The 15,810-nt window shown below is 30.6% G+C and overlaps 3 protein-coding genes across 5 annotated transcripts; all 3 read left to right on the forward strand.

The window, feature by feature from the left end:
• Nucleotides 1-117: 117 nt before the first annotated feature.
• On the forward strand, nt 118-2,270 carry LOC110600307 (probable flavin-containing monooxygenase 1). Of its 2 annotated transcripts, XM_021737126.2 has the most exons (6): nt 347-517; nt 586-724; nt 804-1,041; nt 1,125-1,300; nt 1,383-1,738; nt 1,813-2,270. In XM_021737126.2, exons 1-6 carry the CDS (start codon nt 492-494, stop codon nt 2,153-2,155), a joined length of 1,278 nt encoding a protein of 425 aa, XP_021592818.1. In that variant the 5' UTR covers nt 347-491; the 3' UTR covers nt 2,156-2,270. The 2 variants fall into 2 exon arrangements, with proteins under 2 accessions (XP_021592817.1, XP_021592818.1); XM_021737125.2 differs by having other exon boundaries at nt 118-724.
• Nucleotides 2,271-2,489: 219 nt separating this feature from the next.
• On the forward strand, nt 2,490-7,496 carry LOC110630841 (uncharacterized methyltransferase At2g41040, chloroplastic). Of its 2 annotated transcripts, none has more exons than XM_021778448.2 (8): nt 2,490-2,747; nt 4,030-4,130; nt 4,210-4,350; nt 4,632-4,713; nt 4,916-5,109; nt 5,190-5,301; nt 6,544-6,648; nt 7,335-7,496. In XM_021778448.2, exons 1-8 carry the CDS (start codon nt 2,571-2,573, stop codon nt 7,467-7,469), a joined length of 1,047 nt encoding a protein of 348 aa, XP_021634140.1. In that variant the 5' UTR covers nt 2,490-2,570; the 3' UTR covers nt 7,470-7,496. The 2 variants fall into 2 exon arrangements, with proteins under 2 accessions (XP_021634140.1, XP_043806730.1); XM_043950795.1 differs by lacking the exon at nt 7,335-7,496 and adding an exon at nt 7,195-7,328.
• Nucleotides 7,497-12,556: 5,060 nt separating this feature from the next.
• Nucleotides 12,557-14,203, forward strand: LOC110630842 (protein RGF1 INDUCIBLE TRANSCRIPTION FACTOR 1). The gene is made up of 4 exons (XM_021778449.2): nt 12,557-12,887; nt 12,981-13,226; nt 13,313-13,453; nt 13,606-14,203. The coding sequence occupies exons 1-4, from the start codon at nt 12,885-12,887 to the stop codon at nt 13,936-13,938; spliced, it is 723 nt and encodes a 240-aa protein (XP_021634141.1). The 5' UTR covers nt 12,557-12,884; the 3' UTR covers nt 13,939-14,203.
• Nucleotides 14,204-15,810: the final 1,607 nt, after the last annotated feature.

The following is a 15,810-nucleotide window of genomic DNA, read 5'->3' on the forward strand; positions in this document are numbered from 1 at the left end:
TCAGTAGAAGACAACTAGGCATACTTTGCTGCCAAATTTTGTTACGCAAACCAAATATTTTTAAACAATCCTGAGAAATTTAATATTACTATCTATGTCATTAGTCAAAGCCAGCTTGGATTAAAAAATCCCCTTTCAAATATACACGCGAAGAAGATGCTGGAGAAACTTGCAAGAAATAGAAATCTAATAAGCAAAATAAAAATGATCTTCTTCTTCATCTGGTTCTTGTATTTAATGACTATGCATTGTATTTGGATCAGTTTCGTTTTCTAATCTGGAACTAATGGCGAAAAAGGTGGCAATCATTGGAGCAGGAGCAAGTGGGCTTCTTGCATGCAAGTACACCCTGGCAAAGGGTCTTCATCCGATAATCTTTGAAGCTGAAGAAGCCATTGGAGGAGTTTGGACTCGTACTCTAGCTTCAACGAAGCTCCAGAATACCAGAGAAACTTACAGATTTTCTGATTTTCCCTGGCCTGCATCTGTAAATGACAAGCATCCAAGTCAGAGTCAAGTACTTAACTATCTTGAATCATATGCACAACATTTTGGCATCTTTCCTTACATAAAGTTCAATTCCAGGGTCATTGGCATTAACTATGTTGGAGAGTCTTGTGAAGAGATGGAGTCTTGGGTTCTATGGAGTGGAAATGGTAACCCTTTTGGATCTAAAGGGAAATGGCTCGTCAGAGTTGAAAATGTCAAAGATTGCAGAACTGAGGTATGTCAAACATCACATGATTTGTTTTCGTGATTTGGGCCGATCTGAAATTCAAACTCTGAAACCTTTTGTTGACCAGGTGTACCAGGTTGAGTTTGTAATTCTTTGTATTGGGCTGTACAGTGGTTGTCCAAACATCCCAGATTTTCCTCCAGATCAAGGCCCAGAAATGTTCAATGGTAAGGTGATGCATTCAATGGAATATTCTGCAATGGACAATCTCAAAGCTATAGAGTTCATCAAAAGAAAGAGAATTACAATCATTGGCTCACAGAAAACTGCACTAGATATTGCAGCAGAATGTGCAAATATAAACGGTAAGAAAATTTTATTGCAGTATCCTTGCAATTGTTGTATTTTATTTTGATTTTTTTTTTTGTTTTTGTTTCTTCTCTATCAGGATTTCAGTACCCTTGTACGATGATTCAAAGAACTGCTCGTTGGCAAATCCATGGTGAGAATATATGTGGTATCAACCTTGGTTTCTTGTACTTGAATCGTTTCTCTGAGTTCTTGATTCATAAGCCTGGAGAAACATTTCTGCTCAGCTTGTTGGCCACCTTGCTCTCACCACTGGTAAGTTTGAACATTTAGACGAATTTGCACAAATTTTCTTCAAGAATTAGAACTTGATTTCAATGTACGGATCAAATTTCAGAGATGGGGAATATCGAAATTCCTTGAATGTTATCTAAGATGGAAACTCCCATTAAAGAAATATGGAATAATACCCAAATCCAGCTTCTTACAAGACATCTCTTCATGTCGAACATGCAAGCTGCCTGAAAACTTCTACGATAAAGTTGAAGAAGGAAGCATCATTATAAAGAAAGCAAATAGTTTTAGCTTCTGTAAACAAGGTCTGATTATCGACCGAGAGTCTCAGCCACTAGAAACAGACCTTGTTATTTTTGCCACAGGATTTAAGGGAGAAGAAAAGATAAGAAACATTTTTGAATCTCCATTCCTTCAGAAATGCATCACAGGGTCAAAAGCCAGAATTTCTCTTTACAGGTTAGCTAAAAATATGATAATTTCATTTACATATCTTAATCTGAAATATAAATTCCTGTTTTGTGTTGTTACAGACAAGTGATTCATCCTCGGATTCCACAACTGGCTGTAATAGGATATGCAGAAAGTCTGTCATATCTGTATGCAACAGAAATTAGATGTAGGTGGCTAGCAGAGTTTCTTGATGGAAAATTTGAGCTGCCACATGTAACTGAGATGGAGAAGCAAGTTTCAATATGGGAAAATTTTATGAAAAAACACAATGGTAATTCTAGGAGAGAATGTATTAGTAACATTCATATATGGGGCAATGATCAATTATGCAAGGACATGGGATGTGAACCCAGAAGAAAAAGAGGATTTTTTGCAGACTTGTTTCTGCCATATGGTCCAACAGATTATGTAGAGCTGTGTTGATGTATGCTGTTAAAGCCAAAACACTATAGGGATCAAAATGTAAATATTCTATACATATGTTTGGTATCTTGTTCTTAGGCTTAATGTATGTATGCTGCTCAGCCCCAGGCTAAAAGTTTCATCTTTTAAATTTATTAAATATTTAAACAAAATTTATTAATTTAATTATATTTCATATATTATATAAAATAAAATAAATTTATTTTGTGTGGGAAAGGAAATATTATTCTCATTACATTATAAATAATTTATTTATTTATTTAAAATGTGTCCCGTGAGAGGAAACGTTGTCCCATCAATTTCCACAAGCACATATAAATAAAACAGCAAGCTAACGGACACAACCGAACTCACTGGGACTCACCACACATGGCAAAAGAGAATCTTTGAGAACCAGCCTTCTTCATCTCATCCCATGGCGATAGCTTCCTCTTCCTCTTCTTCTTCTCTTCACCCACTTCACCACCAAACTCTATTTCCTAAATACACTCGCCTTTCTCCCAATTTCCTCAATTTCCAGCCTCGACTTCGATTTTCCTCTCAAAAGTTTCTCTCCACGATTCGCGCCAGTTCAGCTGTTGCTCTTGAACCAGTACGAACATTACCATTATCTTTTGCTCTTTCTTTGTTTTGTGCTGTCTTATTATCTTTTTTCTTTTGGGAAATTTCAAGGGTTTGGTTTGTTGCTTTGAAAATAGTTTGCAATTGTATTTCTTGGTGGAAAAGTGGGATGCTGTTTTCATTTCTGAGAAAAACTTAATCTTGGAATCTCTAATTTTTATTATTTTAGAACCCAAAGTTACTAATTTTTTTGAATGGGGTCAATAGAGTAGTTCTTACATTTCTTTCCTTTACGTAGATAAAAGTGATGCAAGTTCCCATTGAAATTTGTCTTTACTGGAAGCTCTATTAGTACCCATTTCTGATTCCAAGTATGGAAAATGCAAATTAGGCTCAATCATGAAATCCAATCTTCTCGTTCTGATGATCTAATGAAATCTAATGAAAATGATTAAATTTTGGCATAATTGATTAGATTTTCAGAATTTCTAAGAATTTTATCTAAATTGCTTCAATTGCAAAATCTTCTTGTATGTTATCCAGTTTTTCCAATTAATTCTTCCACTTCATTTCTGGCTGATCCAACTTATCACTACCTTCAACCACTTCCGAAGTTCATTTTTATGTCAATGGTGCATCAAAATTCTTAGCCATTTTGTCATATTTGATGCTTTAGTCATGCATTCTCTCCTCATTACCACAAAATGCCATCACTATTTAATGCTCAATGGGTATCAAAATGAAAATATAGAAGAGTTGGTGTTTGTGATAAAGTTGGAAATTGTAGCTGTAGACAGGTCGAAGATTGGATTTGAAGATTCACTTAATGAAAATTGGATAAAGTTTAACAATTATTAGAACTATGGCCAATTGTGCGAAGGTTTAGACATTTGGATGAGATCACTAAAATGCAAAATGTTTTGGATTGTTTTTGTAATTAGGCCTATGAATTATGCCTAACAGTTTAGTTAGGGGCTATTGATGTCTGTGTTTATAGGAAGAGTTTTATTTTACAACTGAATTGCTTATTGATCCGTTTTGCATTGAAATTATTCATAACTTGCAATATCCTTGGCAGCTTGGTTCTGTTGAGGCCAAAACAAACTTAAATGAATACTTACTCATACATCTCCTGCACTCAACAGATTGTGCAGCTTATTATTAGATATGGTTAGTTCATGCTGGATGCACTAATCGGAACATCAGTTCTTTCTAATGTTATATCTGTTTCCTTGTTCTAACTATTGGATTCGACAAGAATTTCTGCTCCATGATTTAGGTGTATTGTATTTGATAAGAGTTTCTGCTTTCAGAATTTAGGCACAGAGAAGGGTAAAACTTTGGAGGGTGAACCATTTGCATGCCCAATATGTTATAAGCCTCTGCTAAGAAAAGGCCCTCCAGGTTTTAATTTGTAAGTTGGGATGCTTAATGTTGTCGTGAACCTTTCTTATTTTTTATGAGGTCTGATATGATAGCTACAAAACATGCAGATCAGCAATCTACCGATCTGGTTTCAAGTGCACGAAATGCAACAAAACATATTCCAGCAAAGAAAACTTTCTGGATCTTACAATTAATGCTGGACTGAAGGAATACACTGAAGTAAAACCTGCTAGGACAGAACTATTCCGGTAGACATGGATTGCTCTGCATAACTTATAGTTGAATTTGAAGTTCTCACATGTGCATAAAACCTTATATGCTGTAACTCCTGGACAAACACTTATTTCATGTCTCTGGAAATATTTTTTAAATCCTGTTTCTGTTTGTCAGAGGAACAGCTGCTTATTTTCCCACCAATCTTTGTGCTAACCAATGATGAATAGATGTGCCTTTGAATAAAGACACTTTATAATGCAGTTATTGTGTTTGAGGATATACTCTACCTTACCTTTGTTGTTGGCCTTGTTAGGAGTCCACTTGTTTCATTCTTGTATGAACGGGGGTGGCGCCAAAATTTTAATCGAAGTGGCTTTCCTGGTCCTGATGAAGAGGTGAGCATTGTTAGCTTGTTTATACTTCAGTGTGTGGAAATCTGCATATAAAATTGGATAATATTGAAAGATATTATATTGTGTAGATTACCATTTGCATCTGAGGATATTAATATTAAGTCCTTCCCATATTTCTCTTCTGTATTATTATTGCTTTGCTCATAACTTCAATCAACTTGGTAAAATTTTGTTGTTTGTGCAGTTCAAAATGGCTCAGGAGTACTTCAAACCAGCAGAAGGTGGTCTCTTAGTGGATGTTAGTTGTGGCAGTGGATTGTTTTCCAGAAAATTTGCCAAATCTGGGGCCTATTCTAAAGTTGTTGCACTTGATTTTTCTGAAAACATGCTTCGCCAATGTTATGATTTCATTAAGCAAGATGATACTATCTTAAATGCGTAAGCTTCTTTAGTTTCCCAATCTCTGTAATTATTTGAAGGAAGGGACTAACTCTTTTTTTTTTTCTTTTAATGGTTAGGAATCTTGCTCTTGTTCGAGCAGATGTTTCTAGACTTCCTTTCCAATCAGGTTCAGTTGATGCTGTTCATGCTGGTGCAGCCTTACATTGCTGGCCATCTCCTTCAAATGCTGTAAGTGACCTTTCTTCCTTTGATTTTGTTTTGTGTTTGGCATATCCAGCCTCTCAAATCTCCCAAATAGATCATGTTGCACAGATGCTAAATTTTTCTGAATTTGCAAAGGTGATGGAATTTTTCACCTAATTTTTTGTGTAGCATGATTTGCCACTTCATTGTTTTTGTCCTCGTGTTGCTTGGTTTCGTTCATTGTGATATCTATGTGGGTGCATCATCTATTATGTGTATAACTTGTATTGGTCTAAGTGTTGCTTGTTGAAGAAAAGCTTACTGCCTTAGGATGCTTAGGATGTGTTAACTGGTGCATGACAACTGCTTTTCAAAATGCTTTAAATGTCCCCTTCAAAGCGACCACATGGAATAACCCATCCCTTCCTGTAATGTCTCATTGGTAAGCACAGTATTTCCCCTTACACTGAAAGTGAACCTAAAAAGACACAAAATTCAATCACGTTCTTCTTCCATGTATATTAATCTGCATACAAAATACAAGATAAAGAGTTGAGGATAACTGCTATGCTGGGAGAGAAATCTGACATACAAATGGAGTTTTGTAGGACAAAATGAGTTAAAATGAAATCATGAGAGTGTAGCCATGACTGCTGCCTTAGGAGGGAGGACAACAAAGGATAAATTTTATACTGCTTAGCATCTGAGATCTTAATGAATGCTATTTTCCTCTCCATTGCAGCAGCTGCTGAAAAGAACTTAATACCTCACAATAAGCAATAATACAAGAAGGGTTTTCTTAGAATTGAATAGGCAAGACTGCAAATAATAGAATGTTATAAATTTTCATATGTACAATTTAATCAGACACCTTCAATACAACAATAGTGTATTGCAATTGTTTGTTGCTGATTGCAAATTGTAGTGAATTTAACGTAAATGCCCATACAATGTGGTGCTGCAGTTTTTTCTCATCAAGGCACAAGTAAAATTCGGGGGAATTTAATACCTGCAATGGTATTTGGGGAACAATAGACATCAAGTTTAGCATAGGATATGCAACATTTGAGTAATAGTATTAGCTGATTGTACAGGGTGTGCTGTGTGATTAGCATTTAGGATACTTGTGGAGTTTGCATTCAGATTCCAATGTTGGCTGCTGGTAACGCTTTCTTTCTAATATATTTATGGAGTTAGTTTATTGCTCTCACTATTGGAAGATGTGCATAAGTCATAACTATGTTACAAGGATGTGTTCCAACCATTGACATTGTATACTCATGCTAGATTGCTGAAATCTGCCGTATATTGCGAAGTAGTGGAGTCTTTGTCGGAACCACTTTTCTAAGATACACTGCAGCCACTCCCTGGATTGCACTGCCTTTCCGACAGGTAATACTCTTTAACAAGAGGTTTTTGCATTTGATCAACACCAGATGTGATCTTATTTTTACGAGTTAATTGCTATTCCTTGGGATTATACTTCCTTTAGCTTGATTTATGCATAAATGAGATTAAACCTACAAAGGATGGGCTAATCTGTATTATTCACCATGCTTAACCGGGAACTTATAACTAGTTTGGAAGTCTGCAGGCTTGCAGCAGTGAAAATGATCTTATAAATGTTAAAATTACCTTGTCAACTGATTCTTCTGCTCTCCATAGAACTCAAATTTCATAAAAAAATGTAAAATAAAAGAATTCCATTTCAATCAAAATCCAACTTATTGAAGATTATATATTCACCTCTTATGCCAAATCCTAACATTTATGATGAAGTTATAGATGCAAAAGCTATTAACTAAATGATGTGTGGGTCTGCTAATTCTTCTCACCTTAGCTATTCATCAAATGCTTTCTTGCTTGTTCGAAAAGCAGACTTCATTTCGACATAGAGATGAACAATGTGAACTCCATGTAGGTTTTTGGTTATGGTAGGTTTGAGGGGTGGAGGTCCAACTCCAAGGCCCATTTAAACTTCATGGGCAGTCAAAAGGATTTGTGGAATATTTTGTTCTATAGTATCAATAATTTCATGTCACAAGTTGCATATCAAAGTTCTTATTGTCTGTTTTCAGCGGATTCTGGGGAGTTATGCCTATTTCACAGAGGAGGAGATTAAGGACTTGTGCACATCATGTGGCCTTACCAACTATCAAAGCAAAGTTCAGCAATCCTTCATCATGTTCTCTGCTGAGAAGCCTTCAGACTAAGTCTATGTCGTTTAAACATCATCCTCTTATATATATATATATATGAATTGTACAGACATCTGGGTTGATGTAGAGTTTCATAAATTAATGAAAAGCATCATAATTATTGTCTGGTAAGCCAAAAAAATAATTGTTCAAAAACATCAATGTTTATTGGTCGTAAATGACAAGAAGCCAGGCTTTCTAACTGAAGATTAATATGAGAATGATCTGAAACAATTGCTCTCTGATCTGATGCAGTCAGAGGCAACCATCATTGTAATGATTTCAACAAAAGCCAGCAGGCGGTTAGGAAGTTGGATCAATCATTAATATCAGATCATCATTCTATCTTTGCCAACATTAAAGCCCATGAGGTCAACGATTATGCCTGAGAAAACTATGAACTAAGAAATGCAGGGTTTCCACCAGGATAAGTGGAACCATCATGGAATTGCCAACATTAAAGCAGCAGCAGTCGCCACCACCACCACCAGGTCCTCCTCCGCCCCCTCCCTTCCTCTTTAACTTTTTCTTCTTTAATCTCTAAGTTAAAAAATTTTTCCAAGTCAGGTCAGGCCATTGGATCCCTTGCACGTGAGCTTCCTGCTTGCTGTAATTCCATTTTTTTACTTTCTCACAATACATGGCACGTGGGGGTCGGCAAATTCTTTTCTTATTATTTGTTTTTATTTTAGGGGAAATATAGAGATGAGTTGATTTGATTATGGGGGTTCACGTGGTTACTTTCTACTAGTCGGTTCTGGTAACTATGTCACTGCTATTTATCAAAGCTCACTTTATTTAGTGAGAGTCACGCTTAATAAAGCTAATTATTTCATATTCTACTTTCAAAAATTAATTAATTAATCATTATATTCTCAGATCGTTCACTTGTTAGTTTCTTTTTATAAATTTTAAAGACTAAAATAGCTGTGATTTTAAAATTGTAGATGTTAAATAATTACGTTTTTAAAATTATAAAATTAAAATTTATATTTTGAAATTATGAAAACTAAATAGTTTTATTTTAAAATTATATTGATTAATTAAGGCATTGATGTTTTAATAATTTTACACATTATTAAGTGGTTAAATAAATATAAATAGTTTTTAAATATAAAAAGATTAAAAAGTTAATTTTATTAAAACATAACGAAACTCATTAAACTAACTTATAAAATCTAAAATTTAATGACATATTTATTTAAAATAATGTGATAAATTTATAAACAGTATATAAATACATAAAAATAAATAAATTTGTATTTTGATTTTCTATTTTGATATTTATAAACATCCTAAATTACTATATTATTTTTATTAAAAATTTAAAATTATAACATATATCCTTATTTAATATAAGATTTTGTATTTTTTAAATTATTTTTATAATAAATAAGCTTATAATTTATTTTTATTTATTATCTGATCATTCTTCTTAAAAGGAAAAATTAAAAATATATCATCTTTTTGAAAAGAAAAAAAACAGAAAAAGAAAAAGAAAGAGGACCGTGCAATAAGTTGTTGACCTTTTAGGTTTCCTTCTTGACCAGGTTTGTTGATGCCTTCTCTTGTAGATCTATTTGTGTTCATAATGCCATGGAATATTCTTTAACCTTTATCTGGCCAATCAACTTAATAAATTACCAACTGCATTTACAATAGACATTTAAAGATTTTTGAGCTCCAAAATTTAATTAATAATAATAATAATAATAATACTAGTCAATCCATTATTTATTTTTTCATATACATTAAAAAGATACAGTTAACATAGTTAAAAAGTTTATTAATATATCCTTTACTCATGTTGATATATTATTAAATTATTTTTAAACATAAATTTTTACTTTTTTAATGCATATTAAATAAGAAATATTAAAAAATTACACTAAATTTGAAACAAATAAAAAAGAAAAATAAACCTATAAAACACAGTTTTTTTTTTAAAATAACTTTTTCAAACTTTAAAAAATAAATCAAAGTAATTTTTTTTCCTAAAAGTTCCTCAATATTTATCTCATATAATTTGAATTTTTTTATATTAATCTTGTATACTATAAATTTAATAACAATATTGAATTACAGCTAATGAAATGCATAAATTTGTATATTAGTTTAACATTTTCTAATGCAAAACGATAATATTGTATTAATAATATTTGGTTGCCTCAAGGGAAAAAAAAAACATAAAATTAACTCAAATTTGGCAATTCCAAATTGAAATCATTATTCAAGAATTAATCAACGTGATGCCTTGGATACCAGAATGAATTAATTGGACAATGAATGGAAGAGGTAGCTTAATCCATTTTGGGATATTTAAGAAATTTCGACATATGTGTAGTCTGTTGTTATGTTTTAGGAAGGAGGAAAATTACTTGTTTCTCCCTCACCATACCTAGTATTACATAAAGTTCAATGAATCTTACATAAAGTTCAATGAATCTTATACTTATTTCTCTTATAAGGTTATTGACTAACGTTCCATCAAATTGGACGGAGAGTCGAATTAATAGTGGGCAGTCGGTTAATTAATGCAAAGTCGATTAATTCATATCGCAATTTTTCGCTCACATTACATCAACTTATCCCCAACACATTCATTTATGATTTTGATAATAATTAGTGGAGTTTAACCACTGTTAAAGATTTGTATTTTATCTTTTGATCATGTTTGATCTATTCGACTTATTAAAATTAATTTTCTTTCAATTATTTTTTTTTAAATGGAGATTGAAGATTAAAAGAGTAGAACATGAGAACTCTCAGATTTACTCAGATACACTTACCACTAAGTTAAACCTGTAAAAGTGATATTTTTTCAATCGTTAAAATTCAATAATCCAATTGAATCCTAGATACATCTACTGATAGTAAAGAATCGTATATCTTATATGTTAATTCTAAATAAAATATTGGACAGAAAATTGGATTTTTAATTAGAATAATTCATTTTAAAAATTATGAATGTTTTAAATTTTTTTCAAAATGAATTTTTAAAATTAAAAAGAAATTAAATTCTTTCCATTTAAATAAGATAATTAATAAGCGATCCATCGAAAAGGAAAAGTGTAGTTAGAGAGTTAGGGTTCTAACCATTTGTAGAGCTAGAATTGCAGGATATCTATGTGGTAAAATAATTATTAGTGAAGAAAATAGTCACAAAGACCTATTAGTCTTACCTAGAGAACTGTTGTATATAAAAATTCAATTGGTAGATATGATATTATTAAAACATCCTTAGAAAAAAGTACCAAATAAAAATTAAAATTATGCTGCAGCTTCATCACAGCAACAAAAGGAAATGACTAGGCTCTAGTGTTACTGATCTAAATTTAACATACACCTCTAATTAATTTGTCATTAATGTTATTTTAAAATGTGAATTGAGATGGTATAAATTTATTTTTTTAATTAATTAAAAATTTCAAATTTAAATTATGAATATGGAGTAATTTTAAATTTTAAAAAAGAATATTTACCTCCTAATAGAATTTTCCGTTATGAATCGAATTAATCAGACGAGTATATACTCTAAACATAAATATTATTAAAAAAATCAATTTAATTAAATTTTTATAAAATTTTAAATTTCAAAAGATTGAAAGGGAATTATAATTAAAAAATAGGAAACACCAAGGTTTATTATTAGGGCTTGACTAGGGCATAAAGATGCCTTAAATTTTGGTAAAAGGGCTAATTAATGAGGATGGGTTATGGGTAATTGCAAGTGCTTAATGAGTTGTGTTTGTCTGTCTCATATCAGTTATGATTTTTTTTCTTTTAATTTTCTTACAAATTAGAACTATAAAAACAAAATTATAGTTAGTGGAGTGGTTGATTATTGATTGTTGCCCATCTTTGATTCCATAAATTCCGGTTTTCCTCGTACTTGTCTCTTACCACATCTCTTGTCATGTTTAAATTAAATTTTTATTTAAGTAAAAAAATAAATAAAATCTCACTAATTATATGATTAAAATGAAATACAAATATTTTTTTGAATTAAATGAAAAATGTATTCAATTGTTATGAATAAAATAAATATTTATTGAATATATTTTATTTTTAGTGTTAATTTAATGGACTGAAAATATCTCTAATTAAAATTTAAAAAAATGGATTAAGAAAAATTATGATTAAATGATGATTTTAAACAAGGCAACCCCACATGTTAACCTTCATAAGCTTTACAAGAAATTTAACATCTGACCTAATAATATCAGATTCATGTGTGATTACCATCATTTCGGTTTTTGATTTTTTTATATAAAGATTATCATAAATATCTTATCTATCAATTATTAATAAGTTAAGAGTGTGAACAAATCAAATTTCAGTCAAACAGGATTTTTAAATGACTTTTTTTTCTCTATATATTACTATAAGAAAAAAAATTACTATAATTGGTATAAAGTTTTAACTCACTATATTAAATTTATCTCATAAATGAAGAAAATAATTACATAATTTGAATCTTAATTAACGAATTGGAACAAATTAACTTACTAAGTATTAGGTTAACTCTTCATAATTGAATTCTTTTAGTTATTATATTTCTGAAAATAGACTTAATTGAGAAAAAAAGAAATTCTTATAAACTTTTAGTTTCTAAATACACTTTCTTTGAATGTTTGAAGTCAAAGAAATAATGTCATTTTAAGACTAATGAAAAATATATGCAAAAAAGGCAAATCTTTAAAGGCAAAAAAAATTCTAAAGAAAAGGTGGAATATAATAGTAAAATCCCACTTTAAATTTTTGTTTTTTTCAGCTAAGATCACGTACGTTCATTTTGTCCAAATTGATCAAGTGGGTGAGACTTTATCATGATCAACTGTAATAAAATGATAAGTTCATTGAACTAATATTTAAGCTATCAATGCATGTAAAATGTTAAAAACACTGAATTGAAATCTTGAAATATCTTTTGAAAAATTCTAGCAAAGTGATAAGAGATGAAATGAAAAAGAGAAAAGGACTAAAATTAACATACAAAATGATGTATAAGATAAAGGCAGCTAGTTCAAGAAGAGAGCTTAGAGAGAGCTCATAAGCCAATGAGATTAGAAACATTAGTTTAAAGAGGTTGAAGAGAATGGGAGACACAGAAACAGCTCCCACGTTCTCCTCCTCATATCTTACTTCTTTTCTTTAATTAATCAATCTTATATAAAATTACGTACAATAAATTATTACGAAATGCTATAGGCAATTTTACATGGTATTATCGTTTGGCTTTATAATTTTTCCTTTCTAAAACCTTTGGTTTTGGCAAACTCCCATTGACAAAATGTTGTGTATTCTTCCAAGGAATAAATTTATTACCCTTCTTCTCTTGTGAACCTCCATAAATACTCTTATCTCCATACCCTTCTCTCTCTCTCTCTCTCTTCCCTCTTTCTTACTGGTAGAACCAATATCTTGATCATGGTGTGTTTCTCTTTCCCTCTTAAGAATCCTTACACAATCTTATTGTGTATTTAGATTTCTAAGTGTTTGATATGATTACTTATAATTTTACAGGGAATTCAGAAGCCTGCATGGTTGGATGCTCTCTACTCACAGAAGTTCTTCGTGGGTTGCTCTTATCATGAAACTGCGAAGAAGAATGAGAAGAACGTTTGCTGCTTAGATTGTTGTATTAGTATTTGCCCTCACTGTGTTCCATCTCATCGCTTTCATAGGCTTCTTCAAGTTCGTCGATACGTTTACCATGATGTTGTAAGATTGGAAGATCTCCAGAAGCTCATAGACTGCTCAAATATGCAGGTTTGTGTTTGATATTAATCATGCATCTTTCATTATTCAGTTCTAGCTTGCTAACTCAATTAGGGTTTTTGATCAATTTGCTTTAGGCCTATACTATAAATAGTGCCAAAGTGGTGTTCATCAAGAAGAGACCTCAGAACAGGCATTTGAAAGGCTCTGGAAACTATTGCACTTCCTGTGACAGAAGTCTCCAAGAACCCTTTATTCATTGCTCTCTTGGCTGCAAGGTAATTAATTTACTGCTTATTAGGGTTTTTTTTCTGATCACAGATGCAATCCAACACTATAATTTCGAAGTGGGTATCTTAATTTTAAGTTTATGATCATCATATATGATGAAAATTTTGAACTTTTGTGCTTGTGTCGTTTATTATTACAGGTGGATTTCGTGCTGAAACATTACAAAGACTTGTCTCCATACCTAAGGAGATGCAACTCTTTAACTCTCAGTCCTGACTTCTTGATCCCTCAAGACATGGGAGACGATGAGACAGCTCATTCAACGATCGTGGACTCCGAAGATCCGATGAGCTGGTCGTCCGGCTCATCGGGGTCGGAGAGTATGTGCATGGCATGCACACAAGAGATTGTACGGAAGAAGAGGAGTGGATTATACGTGTGTGGAAGATCAGCTAATAAAGTTTCAGATGAAGACATGGCTACTAGCATGAGTAGAAGAAAAGGAATCCCTCATAGGTCTCCTCTGTGTTAATTAGTTATTTAATTAATTAATTAGCAAATTATTAAAAAAATAATTACTACTATTAAAATTTTTAGTTTAATTTGATAATTTTGACTGAATTCTTCAAATGTTCTCTCTCTCTCTTTTCAATTTAAGTTAAATTAATCACTTGGTCGGGGAAGTTTTGTCTTAATGGCATCACGTGATTCCCAATTCCAAGTTATGGTTTTGTACATTTTTCCAAGTTTTTTTTATATTTTTTATATGATTATATTTATTAATTAATATTCCTGTCATCAAATCGAGGTCCATATTGTTATTTATTTATTTACTTGTACACTCTAGGAAGACATAGAAAATTAATTTCATTAAGGTTTTATTAGTTGAGACGTTATAATTTAAAAGTTGAATAATTTAATTATAATTTAAAAGTTGAATAATTTAAATTTTTTAATTATAATAATTTTGTTTTTAAAATAAAAATTAAAAATTAAAAATATTAAAACGAATCTTGAATTACTTAAATACGCCTATCACCAAATTAAATTTGTGAAGACTTGGTCATAATAAAGGTGGACAATTTAAAATGGTATGTTATTAAATCTTACAAATATTATAGTTTTAGCTTTTAAATATAGTTGCATCATAATATTTATTAAAAATGGATAAATACGATTTTTTAACTTGATAAATATTTTATTTAAATATTTATCACAATTTTACAGAGATTGATTGAAATTTGAGGGGGAAATGACAGAAATTTGAATGGAACTTTATATAATTCTTCAAATCTTGTTTAAATCTTAATATAAAATGAACCCTAATGTTGAGGGTTTTCAATTTTATCAATTTTATAATTTATCTTTTTTTTAATTTTATAATATTAAGAATAAAAAACTCTAACATGATGTTAGGAAGCAGGAAGTGTGGTCCACCACATATCTGACTAGCCAGTGATTAGGAAGGAATCTACTTAAATAATTTAGTATAAACACCCTTCTAATCAAATTAACCCTCAATAATCCTCCACAATTTAATTAAAAATATATTATTTAGTTTCAAATAATTATGAAATACCACTTTAATTAAATTTTCATTTCAATTCTATTTTATTTTATTTTATTTTCAAAAACTCTTTTAAAATATTTTTTAATATTTAATAAAAAAATTATTACTTAATTTTTATAGTATAAAAAAATTCTTTAATTGATTTTTTAATTTAAAAAAAAAATTATATTCTGTGTTAGTAAATGCATTTAACTAGATATAAGAGTTTTAAAATTTTATTCTTTCAATTCTTAATTTTTATTTAAAAAAATAAATTTATTAAAATTTTAAAATTAACGGATGAATTAATTGATAAATTTTTAAAAATATTTGAGAAGTTTTAATGTAATTTTTTATTTTTTATTTCATACAATTTAATATAAAAAGTAACAAAATTAAGGAGATAATAATTTTATTTGTAACAAGTAATTAGCTAATTTTGTTAATAGTTTTGTAGGGCCATCAATAAGAGGCCTAATTGTCTAATAATAAACCCATCTTAACATAATTGAATTAAGAGCCTTAATTGGCACTAATTGAATGGACAGGTGGTCTGAACCAAACCCATTAAACAGATTCAGATCTAAATTAAATTTAACTCAAAACTCAACTTTGGAATTCCAAAGAATCGGACCGTCTCATTTAGGGATAATTAAGAAGTCGGATATCTGGACACCATCACATATGGAAGTCGAATTCCAACCTCACATACAGATCTAGTCTACATTTTAAGAATTATTTGATGCTTAACAAAAATATAAAATCTTAATTGGATCAAAATTTTAAATTAAATTTATTTGAGTTTTCCTTATTAATTAATATTATTAGTGTGGTTGGTTTTGGATTGAGACCAAC

Source organism: Manihot esculenta, chromosome 14 (assembly GCF_001659605.2).
Source record: "Manihot esculenta cultivar AM560-2 chromosome 14, M.esculenta_v8, whole genome shotgun sequence".
Taxonomy (NCBI): Eukaryota; Viridiplantae; Streptophyta; class Magnoliopsida; order Malpighiales; family Euphorbiaceae; genus Manihot; species Manihot esculenta.